This window comes from Centruroides sculpturatus, unplaced genomic scaffold (genome assembly GCF_000671375.1).
Source record: "Centruroides sculpturatus isolate CEXI.00-Female unplaced genomic scaffold, Cexi_2.0 scaffold1000, whole genome shotgun sequence".
Lineage (NCBI taxonomy): Eukaryota > Metazoa > Arthropoda > Arachnida > Scorpiones > Buthidae > Centruroides > Centruroides sculpturatus.
In genome coordinates, this window is record NW_019385287.1 from 2,696 (window position 1) to 27,560 (window position 24,865).

General features: G+C 25.8%; 1 protein-coding gene across 4 annotated transcripts in view; it reads left to right on the forward strand.

Moving 5' to 3' along the window:
• The first annotated feature begins 1,213 nt into the window (after positions 1–1,213).
• The window catches only part of LOC111637205 (tensin-like), a 142,407-nt gene continuing 118,755 nt past the window's right edge, over positions 1,214–24,865 (forward strand). Inside the window, exon 1 of one of the 4 annotated variants that reach the window (XM_023382640.1) lies at positions 1,214–1,506. In XM_023382640.1, coding sequence (XP_023238408.1) covers positions 1,504–1,506 — 3 coding nt within the window. In that variant the 5' untranslated portion in view covers positions 1,214–1,503. Of the gene's footprint in view, positions 1,507–1,539; positions 1,914–24,865 lie in introns of those variants that run through there. The other 3 variants (XM_023382644.1, XM_023382639.1, XM_023382638.1) reach the window with 3 other exon arrangements.

The following is a 24,865-nucleotide window of genomic DNA, read 5'->3' on the forward strand; positions in this document are numbered from 1 at the left end:
AAAAAAGTTATTATTATAAGCTAAATATTTCGGAAATTGGCAAACTTTTTGATAATACATTTAGATGAATATTTAGCTTACTCAAAGCCTAAGCTTTGATTTTTAAGCATTTTTCGTAAGATATCTCATAATTAGAGAGGTACATTTTTCTAATCTTAGTCTTAAAAAAAAAAAGCTCCGAAAGCAGGAATTTGTGAGGCTGACACAAGAACTGTTATGAAATGATTTAAAATTTACAAGTGGATATCTAATTTCAATTTCAAATAGAAAATACAATAAATCTATATAGAAAATTTAAATCTAATTTATTTTCTAATAAATCTTTTGTAAATCACAGTTAAAATTTTNTTAAAATCTGATAAAATTTAATTGTAATTTAAACTTCATACACTTTCCTTTTCGTAAGTCTGAAAGAAATTAATTACGTTTTCTAGAGAAAAATCGATATCTCGAAGAAATGAATATTCATATAACGCGTTTCTACCATAATTAGGTCACAGATGTTGACCTTGACAATGACTGAAAAAGTTTCTCAATCGCCTTCCTCATTGTGCAACTGTCAAAGATTGTAATTAGCCAATCATTTGTACATACCAATCATCTTTAAGAAATTACAAGATAATTTAAAGTCGTGTCGATGAAAATCACATGACTTGTCCCACATAAGGTTGTTCAAACTGCGACCATTTTAACACCCGCTGCTTCGATGGCAGGAGATGCAAAGAACCCTGCTGTTGTGCAAGGCGACCGAGTAAATTCTCGTTAACTTGACTACGGATTAAAAAAAATGTTGACTCGTAATCACAATTTTTCCGACAGTTTGTTGTCATGCCAATGATCGTGGCGCCAGATTGCCGTAATTTAAAAAATTACCAATACTGTATTATTTTAAAGAGAAATAGGTCGAAATGTTTTGAGATTGAAAGATCGACCACAATGGAATGAAAATTGAATAATAGGGGAGAGACGTTCTTTTGAGCATGTGACCAGTCTCCTAGGCAACTGCGAACACCCGTCGACACATCATGATCGGTCGTTAAATGATAAAAAAAAAAGAAGAAAAAAGAATGCATTCTTTCGTTTTATGTGCTTGCTTAGAACCCGGATAACTCGTTCTCTCGTTTGAAATTTAAATATATCAAATAACACGAGTTTCCGGATAAGTTGCGTATGACGTCGAAATTGTTTGTTGATCTCTCGTATTTAATGCTTCATCATTTCAATTGAATGAAAATATTATCATTCGTTAATGTCCATATGGAATATGAGAAATAACATCTAAATAAAATTAATAATAAAAAAGAATTTACAACTTTATGTACTAGTTTTAATATTGCAAGATATAAGCGTAAAGTGCAAAGGTTGATACCGTTATCTAGACTTTATAATGATATATTTTTTTTATATCTTTTGTTGTCGTTAACGACAACTTAACATATCGAGATGAAGGATATTAGCAAACACTACACCTACGAATTTCACATTTCTCTTTCATCATATTGAATGGTAAGTTTTACTAATAAGTAAGCTTCTAAAACGAACTGTTGTAGTCTTCTTCTCTTAATTCAATAAGCTTTCCTCGATTATCGAACCATCCCCAAATTCTCTTAAATCCGTAAGATGCTATTTATTAGAAGTGCCACAACTGTAGAGGTACCAGCAGACTCTGACTCGAGTCACAGGGATGAACAAACAGGTTTTGTCGGACCAGTCTCTCTTACCACTGTTGGCGCTGCTGTAGTTGTCTTGTGAGTTTGTGCACACCCACGTCGTGGCGTCTCACACATGCTCCGGTTAGCATGGAGATGACCCTGTCTTTTTCTCTAGTTAACATCATTTCTTTATTGGAGTAACTAACTCAGGGCATCATGTTTACCTCTTGTTGGTGTCACGCTGACTCCACAAACGGAAAGGTGAGAATACTTTAGTTTTTTATTTGGCCAATTCATTAATATCCCGTTCCGTTTTGACAAATGCTGTTTAAAGTTTCGATTACAAGATTTTAATCGTAAGTACTTTATACAAAAGGATAATATTGATGTATCATCAGTTTTGCTGTCAGTTTTTTTCTGGATGTCTTTGCGCCCTTCGGACTTTTCTCACCAACACCTGCACGTGCTTTCAAAAAGGTCGACTTCACCTTGACTTAGGCACGTCCAGTCACCAACGGGTGCCTTACACAATTAAAGAGGTCACGCAACATCGAAGAAACATTTTTAGTCACGGTTGTAATTCATTCGAAATTGGTAAAGACTATACTCTTTCCGGTTTTCTTTTTATAGATAGATGCCGATTTTTCCAAGATTGGAGATGCGGTTGAGCTATTGCAAGATGCTCCTAATCTATCATCTATTTTTATATTTGTAAAACAGGAAGCTTTAGTGGAAATATATAAACATTATAAATTTATATTCTTATTAATTAATTAATAATATAATAGTATTTTTATAATTAAAGTCACACGTTAGAACGAGAAAGGATATAGGCCTATAATTTCGGGTTAATTTAAGACAAGACAATTGTCAATTTTGCATGATCCAACGTCATAACAGTATTTTAATTCAAACAACTGACATAGTCCTTTCTGAATGGTGTGGGTGGTTAACTTTACTTCCCCATTTAACATAATGGGAAAGGACCGTTGTATAAGCTGAAGTAACTAAATTCATGCGATACAGCTGGATTATGATGATTAAGATTTTGACATTAAATATGATTTAGTCATATTTTTATGATATGAAAAATTGTTACGTTACTCGTGAATGAATGTTTAATTTTTAGGGTTGTGTTTTTATTTCGATATTCGATATACCAACCTTTAGAATTTTAAGTAAGGAAAATTTATAACGTTTACTCTAGTAAACACCTGCAATGATTCACACCTGCAGGTAAAGTATCTGGCATTTTTCCAGAAATTTACACTTGATCAGAAATGAGATGGAGATAGATTTTCTTCAAACTGGTTCGAGTCTTAAATAGCGTAAGAAGTCATCTCTAACTGCAAAACTAAAACGAAGTAACTTGATAAATTTCTAAAAATATCAATATCAAAGTTCCGAAGTACGTATTACACACAAAAGAGTAAAAAATTAAAATCGTGAATCACTGCATGCGTGATGCAAATCCTTTTATACGCTAGCGTCACGTCTGTATCTCCATTGAAGTGTTGTTGATGGGAGAATCGAAATCGAATACTGAAACCTACGTGCATTGCATATCTAAACGTGAGAAGAACTGTCCATTCCGGTTCCGTTCAGAAGCTCCTAAGAAAGTTTTTTCTTGCCTCATTTTGTTCGCTTGTTTTAAAGAGGATTTTTTGTATAAGAGTTCACTAGCCTGCTCTGAGGATGGATGGAAAAATTCGCATCCGACATTTTATGGCACGTGCTTATTTCCGGACATGCGCCGTTCGTCGAGCTTTGACCCTCGTATTTCTTAATCACATGTTTAATAACAATATACAAAATGTGTTTGTATTGTTATACATGTCTTTTTTAAATTTATTAACTTTGGACAACTATTCTAGTAGGTGAAATAACTTATTTCGTCATAACGGAACTGGATAATTTTTTTTTTTTTATTAAAAGCAGGATTTCGGTAAGTAAAGAAATTAAATGCTGTACGATAAAGGCACTATATAAAAATAGCAATTGGACTTTTCTGAAGAGATCGTATTTCTCGAGATCCCAGAAAATCTCTTATCTGTGTTATTGATACCAGTTTCTCTTATAGTCTATATTCGTGCTTATCATACGTGATACAAGCTCAATTCCTTCAAATATATGATGCTCGTATTCTGAGGGGCTTTTTTCTTCGGGGTAGGATATAAAGCTGTAGACGGGGTGATATATGGGAAAGAGAGTAAAGGTCATAGAATCGCTCCCACAACCTTCGTTGGGCGTTTGAACGAGATGCAAGTGGTTCTTAGATCGCTTGACTACTTAAAAGGGATTTGTTATAACTCCCCCCACATTTTCCCAGCTTTATACCGTTTCCCCGACACTTTGTACAGTCTGGGAGAGTTCACCACTTGGCTGCATTTAGTTTGAAGTGATATTAACATTGAAGTATTTCAGATATGTCATATATTAAGGGTTAATAAAAATTAAATTGCTCAGAAGTGATTAAAAATTAGTTTAATTCGGCTCAAGTATTGATATTGATAAATAACGAATCGAAGTAGTTAAAGTTTAAGCACGGAAACAAAATTTAATTTATTTCAATTTATTATTGCTAATTATAAATTTTTGAACAGTTTTTAAATATTTCAGAAACTTAATTTAAAATAATCAAATTAAGATATAGGCTAAATATATTTCATTTTAATTTACGCATTGGCTGCATTGGAATTGTTTTGACTAGTTCCTAGGTAAAAGAGCAAGTTCCAATTTAATCTATATACTGTACAGTACAATAAGAGTTAATATTACTCATCATAATGTAAGTATTGAATGTTAAATATAATTCTTATAAGAAGCAAATTTTGATTACTATATAAAATTATTATTTTCATTTTTAAGGATAAAATATTAACGAAAAATTATTTTATTAAGAAACAATAAATATTGTAATATAAATTTTTATATTATTATTCCACGAAAACTGGGAGAATTAATTAGTTTTAGGAAATTTATAGTAACTATTATTTTGATATCAATATTAAATTTATAAAAAGATATACATAAAATTACTTAAACTTTTACAGTTTAAAAGATGATTTTTTATTTTATATTTCATGTATGTAGTAAAATTTATATAATGGGTTATTTTTATTATAGAAACGTGTTGATTTAGTCCACTCTGTAGTACATAATTAGTAAATTTAACTTGATCGCTCAGTCTGATTAAATTCATTATATTTGTGCTGCATTAGGAATTAACATTTGCGCGAAAATTAGCAATACCATTAAGACTATTGTTTTCATCTTGCTAAGTGTGCATAAAAAATTTTAATAATTTAGATTCAAGAAGTATAATTTATGATAAAACAAAATATCAGATTTTCCAGGGATACACATTAATCAAAGGTTTCTTTTATATAATCATAATAATGTTTTAAAATGTAAATTTCTCTGTCTTATCGTACAGGATTTATTCATAAATTTAAGTAAGAAGATTTATTTTTAAGTCAGTGGTTTACATTCGATATATAGCCTACTAAATAGACAAATCTACTAATATATTCTTCTTAATATTTCCAGAATGGAAAACAAATTAAGGACAAAGACAAAAATATTTTTTAATATTCGTTCTTAACATGTTTAATATCAATAGCATTATTGATTTTCATTCAAAATTTGAGATATTTCTCCTCACAGTCAGTATAAGATACAATATCATTAATAGTATAAGAAAGGTAAATGGAGGAAAGTAATGGTAATAAATAATTAAATTATTAATTAAAACTCAATGAATCGATCTGTAAAACTTAAATTAGCTGATACCAGATTCTCATTTAAAATCTGAGCACAGTCAAACAAAGTTATCTCAAATCAAATTACACATCTATTCTTTATTTAATTTAGACTGTAGAATGTCTACTGATTTTTAATCAGTTAGTTTTATATTAACTTTGGGCTTTTATATTATATGCAATTCTTATAAAAAATATCTACATATCAGTTAGACAGTTTTATTGCAGTATACAATGTTGATATAGTGTATCGTAGGCGTAAAACAGAATTGCATTCTTGTTGTTATCGTAAACAAAATTGTGACAATAATTTTAACAGCATAATTATGATAAAAGTTAACAATAAATTTCTATATATTTGTTATATTCTTAATTTTAACATATATATATATATATATATATATATGATAATTGCTTGTTTAATACAATTTAATTAAATAAGCGCTGATAATTATTTCTGAACTTAATTAATTAATTTAGAATATATTATTCGTTACGTAAAAGCAGGTGAATTTCAATTGGCCTGAAGTAAGCATAAGTTGGCGTGATCGTGTAACAACAGTTAAGCTTAGTATAAACAAACATAGGAAACTAGACTCTAGATTTGGTACAACATTCTGTCAGCAGTTGATGCTCATTGCTTTCTGGAAGCTGTCTTTCCACACATTGTTAAGAATAAAAGTTTATTCTATACTGTTAAATTGTTCAAAGCTTTAGAAATTTAGGAGAAATTGCTAGAAAAATGGGAACAAACTTCTACCAGACTCAACAGCAAATTTAAAAATATTCAGGCGTATAAAATACATTAACTAGACGATATTAGGAACAAGAATAAAATTATTATTAATTTAAAATATTTGAAATTTCAAAAATGAAATTATTCTATTATCTTTTTATTTAATACTCTTTAATTTAAACATTTTCACGATTAAGTTGCTAAATGGACACATTAAATTAAATTAAAATAATGCAAATATTAAAATTATTAGAACTTAATTGAGCATTTTAAATTATATAAATAACTCGTTAAAAATTGATTAATTTGTTGTATTCTATGATTAGAAATTAGAGAATATAGTCTATAAAAAGTATATAACAACAAAGGTCGTTTCTCGACTTTAATCTAAGCGAACGAATCTTCTTGAGTCAAAAGAAATAACGGAAAACTGGTTTTCTTACATACTTTCAATCTGCATATTATAAACACACGGGTCTGTGATTTATAGTTCAATTTTCTTTTAAAATTTTATGAATAATATAATACTTTTTGAGTTAAATTAAATACTTTACGGTTAAAATTCTTGTTGCAATAAAAATTTATCTCTTTTTTTAACAAGTTTAATCAAAAGATTTATTTCTTCCGGGTTTTATCAATGACTTCTTTTCGTTGAATATGAAGTGGATGGTATTTTAATAATAAAAAAAAATCTAATAATAAGTTAGAAGAATGTTTCAAACTGTGGGTCGCGACCACCTGGGGAATTGCCACTAATCTTATTTACTATACCCCTGTGTATTATTATTGACAAAAAAAAAACTCAAAAATAGGTCGTGGGCCAAGAAAGATTAGGAAATACAGTTGAAGGTGGATTATAATTATCATAAATTTTAATGTGTAGTAAGTATAAATTAAACCTAAGTTATTTATATAGTATTTTCGAATGAATCTTGTTATCCAACATAAAGGATCCTAAATTTCGCATTCTGCAAAGTACATTTACTATGTCATAACTGTAATTAAAACTTATAAATACTAACTTAATACATCATACATGACAGCTTTATGAAAACAAACAAATCAATAAATTAATAACTTTTAATTTACAATTGGTTATATTATTATAGAAAATATTACAACTAATTTGGAATAATTGTTTACAGTAATTACAGTACTATACTTTATTTCTAAGATATAATAAGATTACAAAAATTTGGAAAAACAAAATAATTCACATTAATTTCTTTATAGGTTAAAAAAATCACAAGAAGAAGGGACATTAAATGCTTAAATTAAATTTGAATTTTTTAAAATCTATATTAAAAATTTAATTACTTTCTTATATATTTTCTTATATATTTACTGTACTATTTTCCTTTTCTAACACTTTAATAAATAGGTATGCTTTATTATATTATTATTTGCAATTAACACAACTATAAACTGAATGAAATTGAAGTTTTTAAAGAATTAAATTATGTAAATGGAACAAATCCATTAGCTAATAAAAAAGAATACTTGCTGAAATTGTTAATACAATAGAATTGAAATGCAGAGTGCTATTGTATTGTAATTACTTAGATAATAAAAATATTAAGCTATAGAATTTAAAATAACTCTTAAGCTATTAGTTAATGACTTACATAATATATAACATAATACTTAAAAGCATATGACAAGTTCTACATTTAGTCTCATCAAAATGTTATCAAATTTGAATTGATTAGAAAAGAAAAAAAGCGTATTTCCTGTTTTTATTACTGTAAAATAGTTGTTCAACTAACATATTATCTTAGTAGATATACAAATTAATTGGCAATACTTGTAGATGTCAATGGCTTGTTGTAAAATAAAAAAAAAAGACTTAATATAAAAACGTCTTTCATTTTGTTATTATGCTTAAGAATACAAAATAATTTGTCGACTAATTATTAGTTTTACGTAGTACAAGGGAAAAATTTATAAAGAGGTATTTTTTATTCCGTGAAAGGAAATTATAACATACAAATTTAAATTGATTTCATTATATATTTTTATAATTATGAAATTAACTTATAGGCCTAAATATAACATTAGAAGTTTTAAATTTATGTAGATGTTAATTTTCCTAAATATTTTTTTCTACTGTATTGTTCACTATATTACTAAAATAAAGTAAGTGACAATAAGGAGCTAAAATAAAAAATAATTATTTCCTTTTTCAGTTTTTTTTTAGTTTTTTCAAATGAATTAATTGATAAATGTCAGCTTAAGTAATTTGTATTAATTTGTATTAAAATTATAATTTAAACTTGTTAAAGATAATTCTGTTTCTTAAATTTACAAACTATCTTAAAATATAATTTATATATTTAATAATAGAATCCAACTATCCAACTATATCAATTTAGGAAAAGTTAAGTTATTGTCGTTATTGTATAAACTATTTAATGAACATTGAATAGAATTTTATATTAGATTTTTAGGAACTTATATTAAGATTGAATAACAAATAGTCTTCCCTATACTTATTCTTATTGAAATATATAAAAATTACATAATATAATTGAACAAGTTTTTAACTTAGTTTTTACAGAGAAAAGAACAGAAAATAGCATTTTAAAAGTACTTATATATAAAATGGTTCAAAAGTTTGTTAACGGTGTTTGGTTTTATATTAATATATTCTAGGCGCTGTACAGTACATCTGTGGATATTAGCTGATTTTTGAGCCACAATATGGATACATAAACGATCTTGAGGACGGAGATAAACTTTGAGCTTTTCATTGTCCTAAAAGCTATCTTTATGCTTGGAAATCTATAAATATTTATTCTTCTAAAGATCTTTTACAGCTTTGGAAGTTGGAGATTAATAGTCAAGCAACTTTATGATATTTTTTACCGATTATTTTAATAGATTTGCTATGCAAGTTTCATTTGTATATTTGCATATATGCATCTTGTTAGATATTAAAATTTACTTAAAATAGGAATATATAATCATATTTGATATTAGTATGATTGGATATTACATAAATTTTGCATCTATTTAATTCTTATTTAAAGATCGTTCGAGAGATCTTGAAAAAGATTAATACTTTGTAAATTATTGGACTGGAAATTCTTGTCTAATGAAGTATACTAAAGTATTCCAAAAAGCATTAATTCAATCGAACATTATTTGATTATTTAACAGAAAAACTCTCAATAACTTAAGAGAGTTTAAAAAAATTGACGTTGTATGAGGTATTCTTGTCAATTATTTTATTGCTCTTAATCTTTTACAGCAACTGAACCGTTCTTATAATGTGTTAGACTATTTTTTAATATAGTATACTGTATTTGATTTTTTATAGATTATATATTATAAGCAATTAATCTAATAACCTCTAAAGTGAAGCTGTTGTGTTAAATAGGCGTAAAGGAGCTGTTTTTTCATTCAAATGAGAATGAAATTCAATGATATATTTTGCTCAATTTTTGCTTCACAAATAGTTTTTATGAAAATTTTAACCCATGCTTAAAGTTTCAGTTTGAAATATAATAGATAAATTCCTTTCAAAATAAAAGAAACGAAATTTTCTCTTATCCTGAGGTATCTCTGAAAAGGTATAGAAAAATAAATGTTCTCAATTAGCTCAGTAGTTATTTTCAATGCGTTCAAATGTACTCTCGTCTTTCATTTCAAAAAGATATAAATTATTATTATTATTTTTTAGATTTTTTTCATTATAAAGAATTTCAGAAAAATAATTGATTTTAAAATATAATTTTATGTTTTCAATATAGACTGCAAATGAAACAATCAGAAAGAAAATAAGAGATGGTTATTTAACCTTGGAAAATGTATGTAGATTATAAAAATTGCTATGAAATCTATTGCGATAGTTTTCTTTTTGATTTGACATTCTGTGATGTAAAGAAATTGAAAAAAATGATTTCTCTAAGCATTGAAGATTAAAAAATGTACGACATTTCGGTAACATCGTTAAAAAGTTATTGAGATAAATGTGAGCAAATGTTTCTTCAGCCATTTTTTGCAAGGAAAGAAAATTTCTTCGTTCTTTTATTTATTATAATTCAATTGTAACCTTAAGAATTACTGTACTTTAAAATTATTATAAAAGTATTTGAAATGTAATGTATTTTGTAGGACTTAAACTTTCATATAAAAGCCTCTTATTAAAAAAATTATATTTACAAAGGTCATTCTACAGTATACAATTATTATGATCATATTCGAAAAGTATTCATTTAATTAACAGGTACAGTAGTTTGAAAAATAATATAAATATTTCGATTAATTATAGCGAAATCATGTTTAAAGTTTCAAAAAATAAAAAAAAGTTAAAAGGTTGAAAGGAACATCAATACGTTCCACCTAATCTATGATCTTATTTTTTTTTTTTCGTTTTCAAACAAGACAGCGTGCCGTGGTATTTGTCCTCATTTTAAAATTTAAGTTAGAATTACCGTGGATGATTTATTTGTTAATTACAGAAAATTTTTATTTTTTAAAAATCTTTCAAATGATAAACATCCATCATTCAACTACTAATTAAAACACAATACTCACACGTTTATATATTAATATCGTTATGAGTAAATGCATTGTATTTTAATTAACAGTAATTGATCAAGAAAACTATCCAGTTATTTAAAAATTCATCAAGTTTTATATTTACATTAGTCAAAGTTATTCAAGTTTTCAAATTGCTTATTACATTTTATTTAAAAAAAAGAATTAAGAAAAATAAGCATGTCTTATTATAAAAATAAATTTATGTCAAGGCAAAGAACTTTATTACAGTGTGATTAATTTGCAACATAAGTTTTATGATTGATCAATTCTGAACAAATTGATCAATTATTAATTCAGTGTAATAAAATTTATATTAAAGTCTCGTTTAATAGAAAGTATTTTCAGGTATATTTATAATTATTTTTGTTTACAGAAAAAAATTTTTTCTCCCCACAATCCATTTTTATGAAGCAACAAATTAGTAATTAAATATTTTGCAAATAATTCACTTGTAAAATTTTCAAATAAAAAACAGATNAAATAAAGCAAAATTAAGTGTAAAAAAAAGAAATGTATTTTAAAAAACACAAATTTTGTATTTTTTGCATGTTAATCAGATGACAGCAGAATAAAACGGAATAGTTAGCGGGTTGTTTTGTATGCATTAAACCAAGGAATCCCAACTAAGCAACCCACTAACTCTTGTAATATCAGCTCTCTTGCTTGAAATTTTGACTTTTATTTCTAATTTTGAAAAGATTTATTATAAAAGAATATTTTTTTATATTTATATTTTATTAAAATATATAAATTTATGTCAAAGATTATTAGAATATAAAATAATAATTTATTTCTAAAATTCAAATATCTTATTTGAAATTCCATTTTGATAATTCATTATATCATCTTACAGAAACGCCTTAAGTTATCATAAATGTCTAATTAAATTTCAACATTTGAATAAGGAAAAAAATATACAGTATTACTTATTCCGTTTTTTTGCTAAAGTTTAGAATAAATTATAATCATAAAAATGACTCTATTCAGAAATATGGAAATAAAATTTTCAGAAATTACTCTTTAAATATTAAACTTCTTCAATTTATATCGTCTTCATTATTTATTTCATACTTATTCAGATTTTTCAAATTCATCCTTTTACATATACCGTATTACTTTGAATTTAAGATGCACTCAGACTTTTAAAAAGGGATTTTTATGAAAAAGTGGATAGTAAATACAGTGTAAAACAATTTACTAAAAACTAAATACCTACATAATGTATTTTAAATGTATCAAAATTAATAGAAAAAACTATAAAATTTTTATTAAGTTTACATACTGGTAATATACAAGTTTAATTTGGATATGATTTAATTAAAGAAATTTATTAAAATTAAATTAATTAATATGAAGTAATATATTAAAAGTAAAATATATATTTAAATAAATGTAAGTATAAAGTGCTTATTAATTTACAGTGAAGTAATGTTTTGAAAATTCAATTTTTTGGTATGAAGCTAATATATATATATTTTAAAATAATAGAATAGTATTTTTGCTATTAAAATGTTGTTTATTAATTATAGAGTATATCTAAATTCATATCTATCATTCAATTTATAGTGATGTGTTGGAATTATATTTTATTTATTCGGAGTTCTGTTATTATTAGAAGTAAAATTCAAGTTTATTGATTTAATTCACAGAACTCTCAAGAAGTATGAAAATTATTACTTAGAAGCTGATGCAAGTAAACAAAACACCAATATAAAATGAAATTTCGTTTTTCAAACTTTGAATCAGTGTCTTTAGATTTTCTTTTCAATTTTTTAGATTGGAAAAGAATAAAGACATCGATTTTTTCGAACACAATGGAAAAGATTGATTTTCAAACAAAAGATCTTGCTCCAAGCATTCTTCAGTGGTAGAAACTATAAATTTTAACAATGATGATTCAGGATTAATCTAAACTTTTCAGAATCTCATTGTATACGATTTTTATTTCTTTTAAGTAATATCAGTCTTATTTTTAGTTAAGGTTGTTCAATTATTGATTCGAAAGGAAAACGTGAAACTGTAATATAAAATTAAAATTTAATATAAAAATTTAGAAATTTATTAAAATATAGGCTATATACTTATTTAAATGAAATCATACATTTCTAAAATAAAAATAATATTTTTTTCTTATGGATATTTATTATTTTTCAAGAGAGGAACATAATTTTTAATTTTTATTGAATAAATAGAATTTAATGATATAAAATGGGATGCGAAATAAATTTCACGAAGCAATAGATCGAACAAAATAAGAATTAATTTCAATTGATTGACCACGCGAAATATATCCTATAAGCTTATTTAATGACTGAAAGATTATAGGAGAAAATTAGGACAATCAATCATAGTAGATCGGATTAGTAAGACTTTAAGTAGGATTCTTGTAAGATTATTATACAAGAAAAACATTTAGATGACTCAATCCTTTCGTTCAAACTGGAAAGAAGAGAATTCTAAGCACAATAAAAATGTTTTATTTTTGTTTACAGAAAAAAATTTTTTCTCCCCACAATCCATTTTTTATGAAGCAACAAATTAGTAATTAAATATTTTGCAAATAATTCACTTGTAAAATTTTCAAATAAAAAACAGATAAAAAAAGTTATTATTATAAGCTAAATATTTCGGAAATTGGCAAACTTTTTGATAATACATTTAGATGAATATTTAGCTNTTATGTTAATAAATGTGAAACTACTTAAATAATTAACTGTAATACTGAGTAATAAAAACATTCTTTTATAATATACACTAATAATAACAAGTAGTATATTCTTATATAGTGTAATGAGATAAAATAATATAGTTAATTACTTTGTAAATTTATATTTATTTAAATTATTGATATACAAAATAAACAAAAAATTTTAAATATTTTAATTTCTAAAAGGTTGAAATTATACTGCCAAAGACTGAAACGCTATCACATAAATTAGAATTAAGAATTCTTTTAATTTACATAATGACACGAAGTAAGCACTGTAAAAGTAATTTACTACAATAATAATATAAGTTAAACTTATATACAGGTCAGAGGAAAGTAACATCATTACATGTTCTTCTAAACTAAAAAAGCTAGAGTCAAGGTTGAGGTGGTTATGAGGTCATAAGAGAAATAAGAAAAAATGAGTACATAATAAGGTTTAACTTTGAATCTGATACGAAGAAGACATCACGAAATAAGGAAAATATAGAATTATAAGAAAGAAAAGTAAATAAATTATTAAAACGAATATAAAACTGTTTGCAGTAATTAAAGAATGTCTTATAAGAGGATCGCTTATAAGGTAGACTTAGTTAATTTAATATTAAATATTTTAATAAATTTAAAAAATTAATATTCAGAATTTAAATTGGAAGTATTTATATTTGAAAGGGAATGTTTTAGTATTCATTCAGCTATCGTATTTACAAACATTGTGGCACGTGCTGTCACAACTTGTTAGTTCGACGATTCCCCAAGACAAAGTGTCGACAAGTGCAAAGATTTTAGAATGCTTTTGGATTCAATCACACCCCGTACCAGATAACATACAAAACTGATAATGATGATGGAGCGAAAAATTACCTGAATCTGACTGTTTTCTGACAACTAGTCCCCCTTTTGCCTCGAGGCATAATACCTCCACCTTCTACTTATCTCTTGTTCTGTTTATTTTTATACAGTCCTCTTTTTTCTTATTATCTCTAATTCCGTTGTAGTAAGAATAGGTGTAATGCACATGACGTTAGACGATGATAAACGAAAGTGAGACAACTACTTTTATGATTGAAATAGAACAGACATATCGTGGGTGGTCGGGTAAGGTGACACCCCTCTCACCCCTCGTCCCTCCAGCTTTGTTGTACCTCAGCGAAATCCGGAGTCCACCCATCGTCGACAAAACGATGGTGACATAAAGTCTGTAAAGCACCGTACTAACGTACACCGTCGTCAACGTTAAAATATCTGATGGTCTTATCGAATGAACATTTCTGCAGCGCTACAGCGGTCTTACAGGTCAACCAACCTTGTAATTACTGCCAAGACTATCATCGAAAAACGTCCTTGGCCTCGCCAATGATCTGCGTGGGTTTTAAAGAATGGACCCACCTCTTGATGATCAGGCGGACGCTTCTTTACCTAGCTGAGGCGAACTGACTGTGTAGTTCTAAGTGGGGGAGACTTGTCTCCACGCCGTCTGCTAACGAAATCCAACAATACACGACAGAATATGAAAAACTCCCGCTAAAACGTGGTATGCAATCACGTGACAAACACGTTTGACAGCCCAAGATCGATGACACATGACCTCGGACTGACGTTTTATTTCATGCTGGCACGTGGGCGAAACGATATCAAGCGACATCTAAACTCAGCCATTTTAAGAGACGGATTTTTTTAAGCTAGTCACCTAACCACTTCTCACCTAATGCTCACATACCTATTCGTTCTTTCACCTCATGAGGTACTTAGCTCTTGTATTGTTACTTTCTCGTCAGCATTGTTGGAATATTGTTGATGGTGGTAACCTTCAGCTTTTCCGTATTTGGTTTAGATCTTGATCATGATACATTTCTATTTAGAAATAGGTGGAGTTGTTTTGTTGACAACTAGCAATTTATATGTCGTTCTGGTCCTTCAATGATGCTACGATGTACACATCAATAATTGGAAGGGTTTGAGATTATAACGAGCTTCTAGTTACTACTACACTTGTAAAAGTCACACGTTGTTGCCCACACAAAAATTCTGTTGTGTTTTCAATACGAAAATTGTTCTTTTGGATCATTAAAATCCTAATCAGCCTAGAAAAAGAAAACGAAATATTTTCCTCTGGAAAATGCCATAGATGTGACACATTCCAAACCCATTTTGAAGTTGCCGCTCCGATATCAGTAGATGGATTCGTAGAAATAAGTAAATCAAATTGACTTATTGCAATTATAGATAGTATATTAAAAATAATTACTAATTCTGTTTACACAGGAAAGGGAATAATTTATAATGTGAGTTTGTTTCACAATTTACAATTAACTATCAGCAATTAACTGCAGTATATATTATGTTAATAAATGTGAAACTACTTAAATAATTAACTGTAATACTGAGTAATAAAAACATTCTTTTATAATATACACTAATAATAACAAGTAGTATATTCTTATATAGTGTAATGAGATAAAATAATAATATGGCGATAAATATCGTAAAAAGTGAGATTTAATCGCTTGTCAGTGATGAATATTTTTGGCAGAGTTAGCTAATTAACTAATTATAAGTCTTATTGTATTGTAAACTGTAATAGATAATGAAATAATATATTAAAACCGCAATTCGTTTATAAAAATATTACTATTTTATACAATAACATTTAAAATTTATAAAATGGGATTTGGAATGATACAGAAAAATTAAAATGAATGTGAAAATTAGTTACAAGCGTTAAGAAAGTAACGAATAATAATGTTTACTTGTCATTATGTCTGACTCTTCAAATAAAATGACAAGCTGCTTGAACCTTTACAAATGAAACAGAAACATTCTCCTCTCTTCAGCTTTATTATATTCTGCAATAGATGGTCATTTCAATTGCTATTATATTTATAGTCACTGTTGACATGAAAATTATGTAGTGTTTTTCGAACTATTCAAGTATAAAAATCATATGATTGCTGAAAATTTGCATTTCAACAGTGAATAAACTCATCCATAAATGTATTTTGATAATCATTTTAAATTTTTCTTTATTTCTCCTATTTATTGTGGGAGAAACTAGTTATTTATACAAACCAATAAATTCTATCGCTTTATTTTTTCACATTCAAATAAGAAAACATTTAAAGCAAAAGAAAAATAAAAATTGAAAAAAATTTATAAAAAAGGAATAAATAATTTTTAGAGGCATTATCAAATATTAAATTCTTTAATGTATGATAATGATTTTAAAATATTCTATAATTTTACAGAAAATTTTTAAAACTGTCTGGAAAATAACTACCGGTAATTAATTTACTAATTAAATTCATTTCTTATTTTCTAAATCTAATAATGAATGCAGTGTAGAAAAATTTATTATTCTTTGATTTTTTTCCAAAATTTGTAAGTATTTAGCTATATTTATTACTCTATTAAAATTGCACATTTATTTCAGAACATTAGAAATTGTTGAATATGACAGAACTTAAACTTGTTCGCTGTCTTAATTTCAATAAATTTAATGTAAAAGCTGATTTATCATTTTGTATAAACTTTTTAATTGCAAATTCTTAGCATTTATGTTATTAGGAAGTATTTATTTATTATAATTAAATTCTTATATTTAAAAAATGATTAAGAAAAAATGTTATGATTTAGAATTTGATAAACATAATAAGAATTTATTTATATACAATTAAACCACGACTAAAATTTCTCAATGATATTATTAAAGGCAAGCGTATCATTTTATCTTCGTGTCTCGTACCGTTAAACATTGTGAAAATGAATGATTCGACGATAGCATATTTATCTCACGTAGGGCCTATCCTTTATTAAGAGCATGCACAGCCCTAAGGGCACGCGTACCAAGTTTACAAACAACTACATTTAGGTTATAGGCATTTGGTGAAGGGATGCTTCTTAAAGGATATTTAGCAGGAAGTACTTTTTTCAGTCTTTTCTAACGTTTTTCATTTTTTTTTTTTTTTGCTGAAAAATGCAAATTATGAAATTGAATTTTCGTAAAATAAAGTATATTTAATCAATAAAACTGTATATATAATTATATATAAAAACATGAAAGTTGAGAATGTTTCATTTATCGATATCATAACTTGATACTAGTAAAAATAAGTTCATTTTAAAAATAATCTTTAAAAAATTATTTAATGTTACTTACAGTAGAAATTTTTATTATATCAATATTAAATGGATTTTATATTAATTCAAAACATTCCAATAAACCAAATGAGTTTTTTGCTTGTATTTTTTAAATAATGAGATTGGAGCAACAACAAAATCTTTCTTAGAAAGATTTCCAACAAAATTGCCATTGCAAAAGCAAAAGAGAGTGAAAAAAGTTATTTTCACGTACTTCCGACAGTTTAAATTCACATCCGGAAAAGTCTTTAGACCAACTCAAATCAATACCATTTGCTAGGAAAAAATAAAAATACATTTTTACAACTCCAGGCACTCCTTCAAATTAAAATTCTCAGAATGGTCTCTGGTCTCATTAATCTAATATAGTAACTGTCTAAACAATTTCCTTAGCCAATATTACACAGTTTCTTTCTTCCTTTTTAATGATGATTTGAAATTAAAGTAGAAATGAAACTTAATCTTTGAAGATTATTTCCTTTTTCAAACAAATCTATACTTTAAGGAAAAAATATTTTAAGCACGAATTTCAATAGTATATACAAAATCTTTCAATTCTAATTGATAATTAAAAATATCTTTAGTAGTTATCGTCCACTTTTACAAATAAATAAGCAAATTTGCTTAGAAAGAAACGTAATTCATTCAACATTACATTCATATGCCTGCCATTTCTTTTTCAAACAAAAATGTCAATGCTTTCAATAACATCTCTGAATACATTTGTTGAAATATTAAACATGATGGAGTCCATTCAATTGTTGAATTGAGAGTGTATCTATTTGAGAATATATTTTAAGATAACCCTAAAGCCAAAAATCTGCAAATTGCGTCATCTAAATTTCAAGCAAACGTACATTGATAGCTTAAAAATCCAAGCGAAAATTGTCAAACATTTAATAAAACTACGAACAAATCAAATTAGCTCTTTCAAAGTTTTTATGAGTATTTTAGAAGCGAGATCTAGCCTAAATTAGGGCTTACATCATCCTGTGTACAAGCTAATCCTTATGTTTAAACTACGGTTTTTGACATGACCCTACCTCTACCCAAGTATAAGTCACATCTTTTATTATGGTCATGTCAAGAGCTGTGACCTAGACCTGGGAGAGGCGGTCTAACCGTGGATTAAGTCTATATTTGAGATTATTAATAAATATGGCTAATACACAAATAAAACTATATTAAAATATTAAATAACTAAATATTTATTTTATTTTTAATTAAAATTGTCGAATTGATTTATTTTTAACACTAAATGATCGATTATGTGCATGTTTATTTTTCTATAAAATCCTTATCTTTTTTGAAAATATATCTGAAAAACTAGGTTTAAAAGCAGTGAAGCGTATTTCTTTCAAACATGAAAATTTCAGCGTTGGAAATGTCAAAGAAATATTTGACATTTTCATAACAATCTAATTGATTGATTAGAAATTTTACACTAAGAATATGTTTTCGCCTGAAGTTAAATATAGTACACGAATATTAATTGATAATATAAAATGTACAGACAAATTAAACTGTTTTCAAAATGATCATTTCATCTCTTCTGCAAGTTCAATAGTAGATCGACAGATTTTCATTATTGGTCGATTCTAACTTTAATTCTTAGGTTATTGGTCAACTGATTAGTCAAAATCAACACATTTATATAAGTATTAGGATAACTGTACTAAGAAGTTTATGTTTTGAAACATCAAAACTCTTCAAACAAAAAAATAAAATAAAATAAAATAAATTCTTCGTATTTACAGAAACTTGCTTTACTACGAATTTTCTAGTTGAATAATTCAAAATTGATTCTATTTTTTCCAAAAAATTCGACATCAAATATCATTAATGTATTTTTTAAGGAAGTTAAGCCTGACGATTTGTAATCATCTCACTCGTTTTCTAATGAGGTGTGGTCAGCCAACCAGTGATACGAGCTTATGTCTTCAGCTCAACAGGATGTAAACTTATATACTCAGCAGTTTCGAATACATTAAGTTTCAAGTTAAATTTGCTAGTTTTATTTCAATGCATACAGATTATATAAAGATATAATAAAATCTTTATATAATCAAAAATATACTGTATGCATTCAAATAAAATACTATATACCAAATGATTAAAGTTTTGAATAAATTCAATTTTCAATGATTATTTTTTAATCGGATATTTTTCTAGATGAAATTGCTGATAATATATATATATATTTATCCCGTATGTCGTTACTCACTGAATCGGATGTTAATTTTTTATATTAAGATTATTTTGATTGCTTCCTTTTCCTGTTGATATCGACTATGTATATGGATGTTAAATCTTTTGGATTTAAATATATATTTTAAACTAAATATAGATTTAAATTATTAAATTAACATTTTTTGTACTAAAAATTTACATAATATATGCATTATTTATTAATNTAAGTATACTCTATAATGTAAGAAGGATTGTTATAGTAAAATTTAAAACAACCGAAATAAGTTAATTACAATAATCGTTTAATTTTTCCATAAAATAACTTATCTTTACTTTAATTAACTTTATAATTGTCCAATTGCATGTAAAATTTTCGCTTTCTGTTTATTAATTAAGATATTAAATTAAATATATTTATAAAGGAGATCAATATTTTATTTAATTATTAGTTAAATGTAAAATTTATTTAAACAGATAATAAAATAGTTGAATTCTGAAAATATGTTAAAATTAGAATTTTTCATATAATTTTAGTAAATGAGTAAAGATTTTAACGAGAATCTTTGTTTAAATTATACATTTTGATGAAAACGCTCATACAACAACCATATATAAAAAAAGAAACATTCAAACAACTTCATATTTAAACTTATGATAATTAGAAAATTTTCATTTAAAATAACATGACAAATGAATGTGTTGGATTTTTAAAGGTTCAGGCTATGAATTTTAAAAAATTCGTTATTAACAAAAGCATTGTTCAATTCTTTCTTCTACACAACGTAACTAATTAATATAATGAATGGCATTTGATCATCAATCGCGAAGAGAAATTAATTTTAGATCAACTTTTTGTTCTTCGCATTAATATAAGAAATTGTAAAATATATATCTTTCATTAAATTTTTAATTAATCTTAATAGATTCTGGAATTTAATTTAAATTCCAAATTTATTTCCTTCAAATTCAAATTTGCAACGCATTCTCTGATAATATCCCTTATTTTATTCTGATTAATACTAAAATCTTAGTTTAGGCGCGATTTTTTATTTATATTAATATTCTTCTGCACATTATAATTATATTATATATTTTAAATTGTTTTTTTTATAAATATTTGTATTTCATTTATATTGAAAGCATTTCATGTGTGATTTAAAGTGGCTAATTTGTTTGATTATTTGGCTTTTTTTCTTTAATGAAAATAAATTTAATGTCATTTGAGCTTTGAATCGCTTAATAAAATTTAATGAGAATCGAATTACAATCTTTTAAAAGTTCCGATTAAAAGGATTTTCTGTAAGGCAATTTATTTTAAAATTGCTGATAGATAATCCTTTTAACCACATCTCTTAAGAGTAATCCCATAAAGCAGATTTTTTCAAGTCTGTTAAGACACTTCAAAAAAAAAACTTCATTCCTGAGACTAAAACGTACTAAATTCAATTTACAGAAATTGTAATATTATTTTACGAAATTTTAAATATTTATAGGAGGATTTTTGTGGTAATTAACGTAACAAATTTGATTAAAAAATCTAGTTTGATTAATATTCAACTCTAATTCCGTCTTTAAGAATTTTAAGTTCGATTTAAAATTTTATATTAAAATAAATTTCATAAATAAAAATTAAAATGTACATTTTTATGAGAAGATTGGATCTAGATGAGATGGAACCCCGTGTATAGAAGGAACAGGTGCATTTGGAGGACAGCGCCCCTAAGATTAGCACCCCGGCAGCGTTCTGGGTCGTCTCACCTAAATCCGGATCTGACTTGTAAAGATTTCTCAGAATTCTTCAATGGAAGCAATCATAGTATGACTGCTCCGTAAAAAAAAAGAAGAAAAACAATTTTGTAATTAGTTAATAATTTTTGAAAATTTTAATAAATAAGAATAAAATCTTTTACTTTAAATCTTTCGTGAATCGCACAATTTACAAGAATATATGTTACACTGGTATAAATGTCTATTCTGAGATCTTGAATCAACATTGGAAAGATAAATTTGATATTGCTGTTAGTTTAATAAATCAAAAACTATAGAAAAACATCTTATTTCTTTTGTAAACATGAAAAAATATACAGTATGATTAAGTTAGTTGAGATTTTATAACACTTTTTTATAGTACAAATATATTTTGTTTATTTAGTTCCATATACTAAGAAAACAGCCCATTTACTTTAAATTATGCTGTTGTTGTTATTTTTTTAATTTGTTGTCATAACCCATAAAGATTGATCAGTAAGGAATTAAAAAATTAATAGTTTTTAATAATACTCGCTTGAATTTTTTCAAATTTTTCTTATTTCGAATACTTGCTGAAAATAAACAGAAATGTAAACATTTTATTGTATAAAAGTGATATTGTCTTANTAAAATACAGTGCATTAAAAATTTTTTCCTACAAACATATAAGGATTTCTATAATTATAGGAAAAAACATGTAATATTAAAATATAACGCGATTTTATATTGTTAAACAGTGAATTAAAACATCATAAATTATAATGTAATATTTTTTTAATTGATACATTTTAATTTTATATATTTTTTATTATAAATTTTAATTTTAAAAATCAGTCTGCCCGCCTATCTATTATATAATATCATAATATTTTTCAATTTTGTAATCACTTATAACACATTTTAATTTAAATTTATAATTCTTGTAAATCTTTCAAGGACAATATTGTGATAGTGGTTTAACTTTACCGGCAATCTTTAAAAGCTTGTAAAACAACATTACTTTTTTACATCCTGTTATGAAAGAGAAACAATTAATTGACTTCAAAGGCGGTTAAAAAGTAAACGCCCGAGTACATTTACCATTAGACATATCATAACTAATGTTATCCATAACGAAAAAAGATCTGATATATTAGCTTTAGAACCATAAATGGATTGTTTAAAAAAAAGTCATATTTGTGTCAATATAAAAACTACAGTATCATATTTATCGTTCCTATATGTTATTTAAAATCCACTTAGGTTTATTATCAAAATTTTTTCTCTTTTTTTTTCTTGAAAGGGTATGTTGTTTACTTTATTAATTATTACTTTATATGGGTTTAAATGGTGCTATAATTGAAATGAATTTTCAACCTTTTTAAAAAATAACTTACTTTTTTTGTAAAATAAATTTTTAAGTTTTAATATTTTTATTTTATTTTTATTTTAACATCATTAGTTAATATTAAAACATTAATATTACTATATTAAATTAGTAAAATAAAAGCTAGTAATAATTTATTTAAAGTAATTGGTTTGTAAATACAATAGTTAAAAAGGAAATGAAATAAAATATAAACATAATTAGGCTATTTTATTATATACAATGTAAACAATATAATACAATGTTCTATATAAATAATGTAAATAAATATCATAGAAAACAATGTTTTATTTCTATAATGTATCTATAACATATTATACATTATACGGTATAATTTTCTCTCTACTTATAATGAAGTTTTACAAAGACGGTCTTACGTAAAGGCAAAAGGGCGACGCCTGGAGCCTCTCAAACACGGTGGTATATTTTAGTAGTTAAATTATGAAATGAATAATTATTAAAAATATAATTTCATTGGTATCTGTTGCATCTGCAGAAAGATATTTTCAAACTTAAAACTGATCAACAACTACCTTCAATCAACAATATGTCAAGAAAGAATTTCTTCATTTTCGCTCTTATCCATTGAAAAAGATATTGCTGCATAACTGGACTTTTCTTCTTTAATTCATAATTCTGCGCTGCTAAAAGCAGGAGAGCAGATTTGTAAGGATAGGTGAATTTCTGTATACTTATTGAATTTTCCAAATCATTTACAAAACTATTGTACGCGTTTTTAGTATTTTATTGTGTGTTTTATTGTGTTTCTATATTAAAAACGCTCATGTTATTGTAGACCTAAATAAATCTACTCTCTACCTCTATCACTTTTAATGGATCTCAAAATGAATTTTGCCTAGGGCCTCATAAATTCCAGGACCGCCACTGAGATTTTGGAAATTACATAATGGATTTCACAAATGAAATATTATTTAACGATTTCTGAATGATCGTTGTTTCTTTTACATATAGTAATATCCTAAAATTATTGTGGATTTAACTTACAATTAAATAATAATTTGTTCAATTTTTTTTGTACTAGGAATTTTGTTTTACATTCATCGTTATATGTGCAACTGGCAGCTATATATTGCCATCATGATGTAAACGACAGATCAAGTGATCCCAATAATTAAGGAATGATTAAAGAATGAGTTGCATTTCTGAAAAGTTAAGCTTTCTAGTGTAACAGATCGGTTATGACAACAGTTTTAAGTTAAAATATGAGTGTGTGCGTATGTATGAACATCTTTGAGTGTGTGCATCTTTTGAGAAATAATGACATTTTATTAACGTAGGTATTATTTGTCTGATCAATTAAAAAAAACAATTAAATTAATTGAAATTTGTTAAAATGACAAGATCTTGAATTTTATTTAAAATGTCAGTTTACTTCGAGTTTTATTCTCTAGATTTTCCTAGAATTTTATTTCCTAGAATGAAATCCATTTCTAGTCATTTAAAACTATTTATCTTCCTTTTTTTATTGAATCTAAGTTTTAAAAATTTCAAAACTATTTAGTTTTTATATTAAATAATGTAAAACATTGATATGAAACAGATAGGTCTCATAATTTATATCTTTTGAAATATCTGTTTTTTATTGAATTTATGTTTTCAATTATAGAAGATTCAAAAATTACTTTTCTAAATATTATAGGCCTATATTCAGAGAAATGAATGTTTTATGATTTTAAATTAGTTATTTAATATCATGCTAACTTTTATAGTAATTAATCGTAAAATTATTTAAATTTAGTTATGAAACAGTTATTAAAATCTAGAACATTTATAAATTATGTTTTAAGATAGATTATTATTATAAAATTGATATACTGAAAGTCCGCATCAACAAAGTATAAATCAGTTTTAATGAGAAGTAAACAGAACTCAATTTTGCTGCACATGTTTAACGAAAACTTAATTAACATTTAACCAGGAAATTATCAGTGATCTGAATTAAACTTCAAGGAAATTGTCCAGAACGCAAATACAAGAAATGTCCTTAATACGTAATCTTAA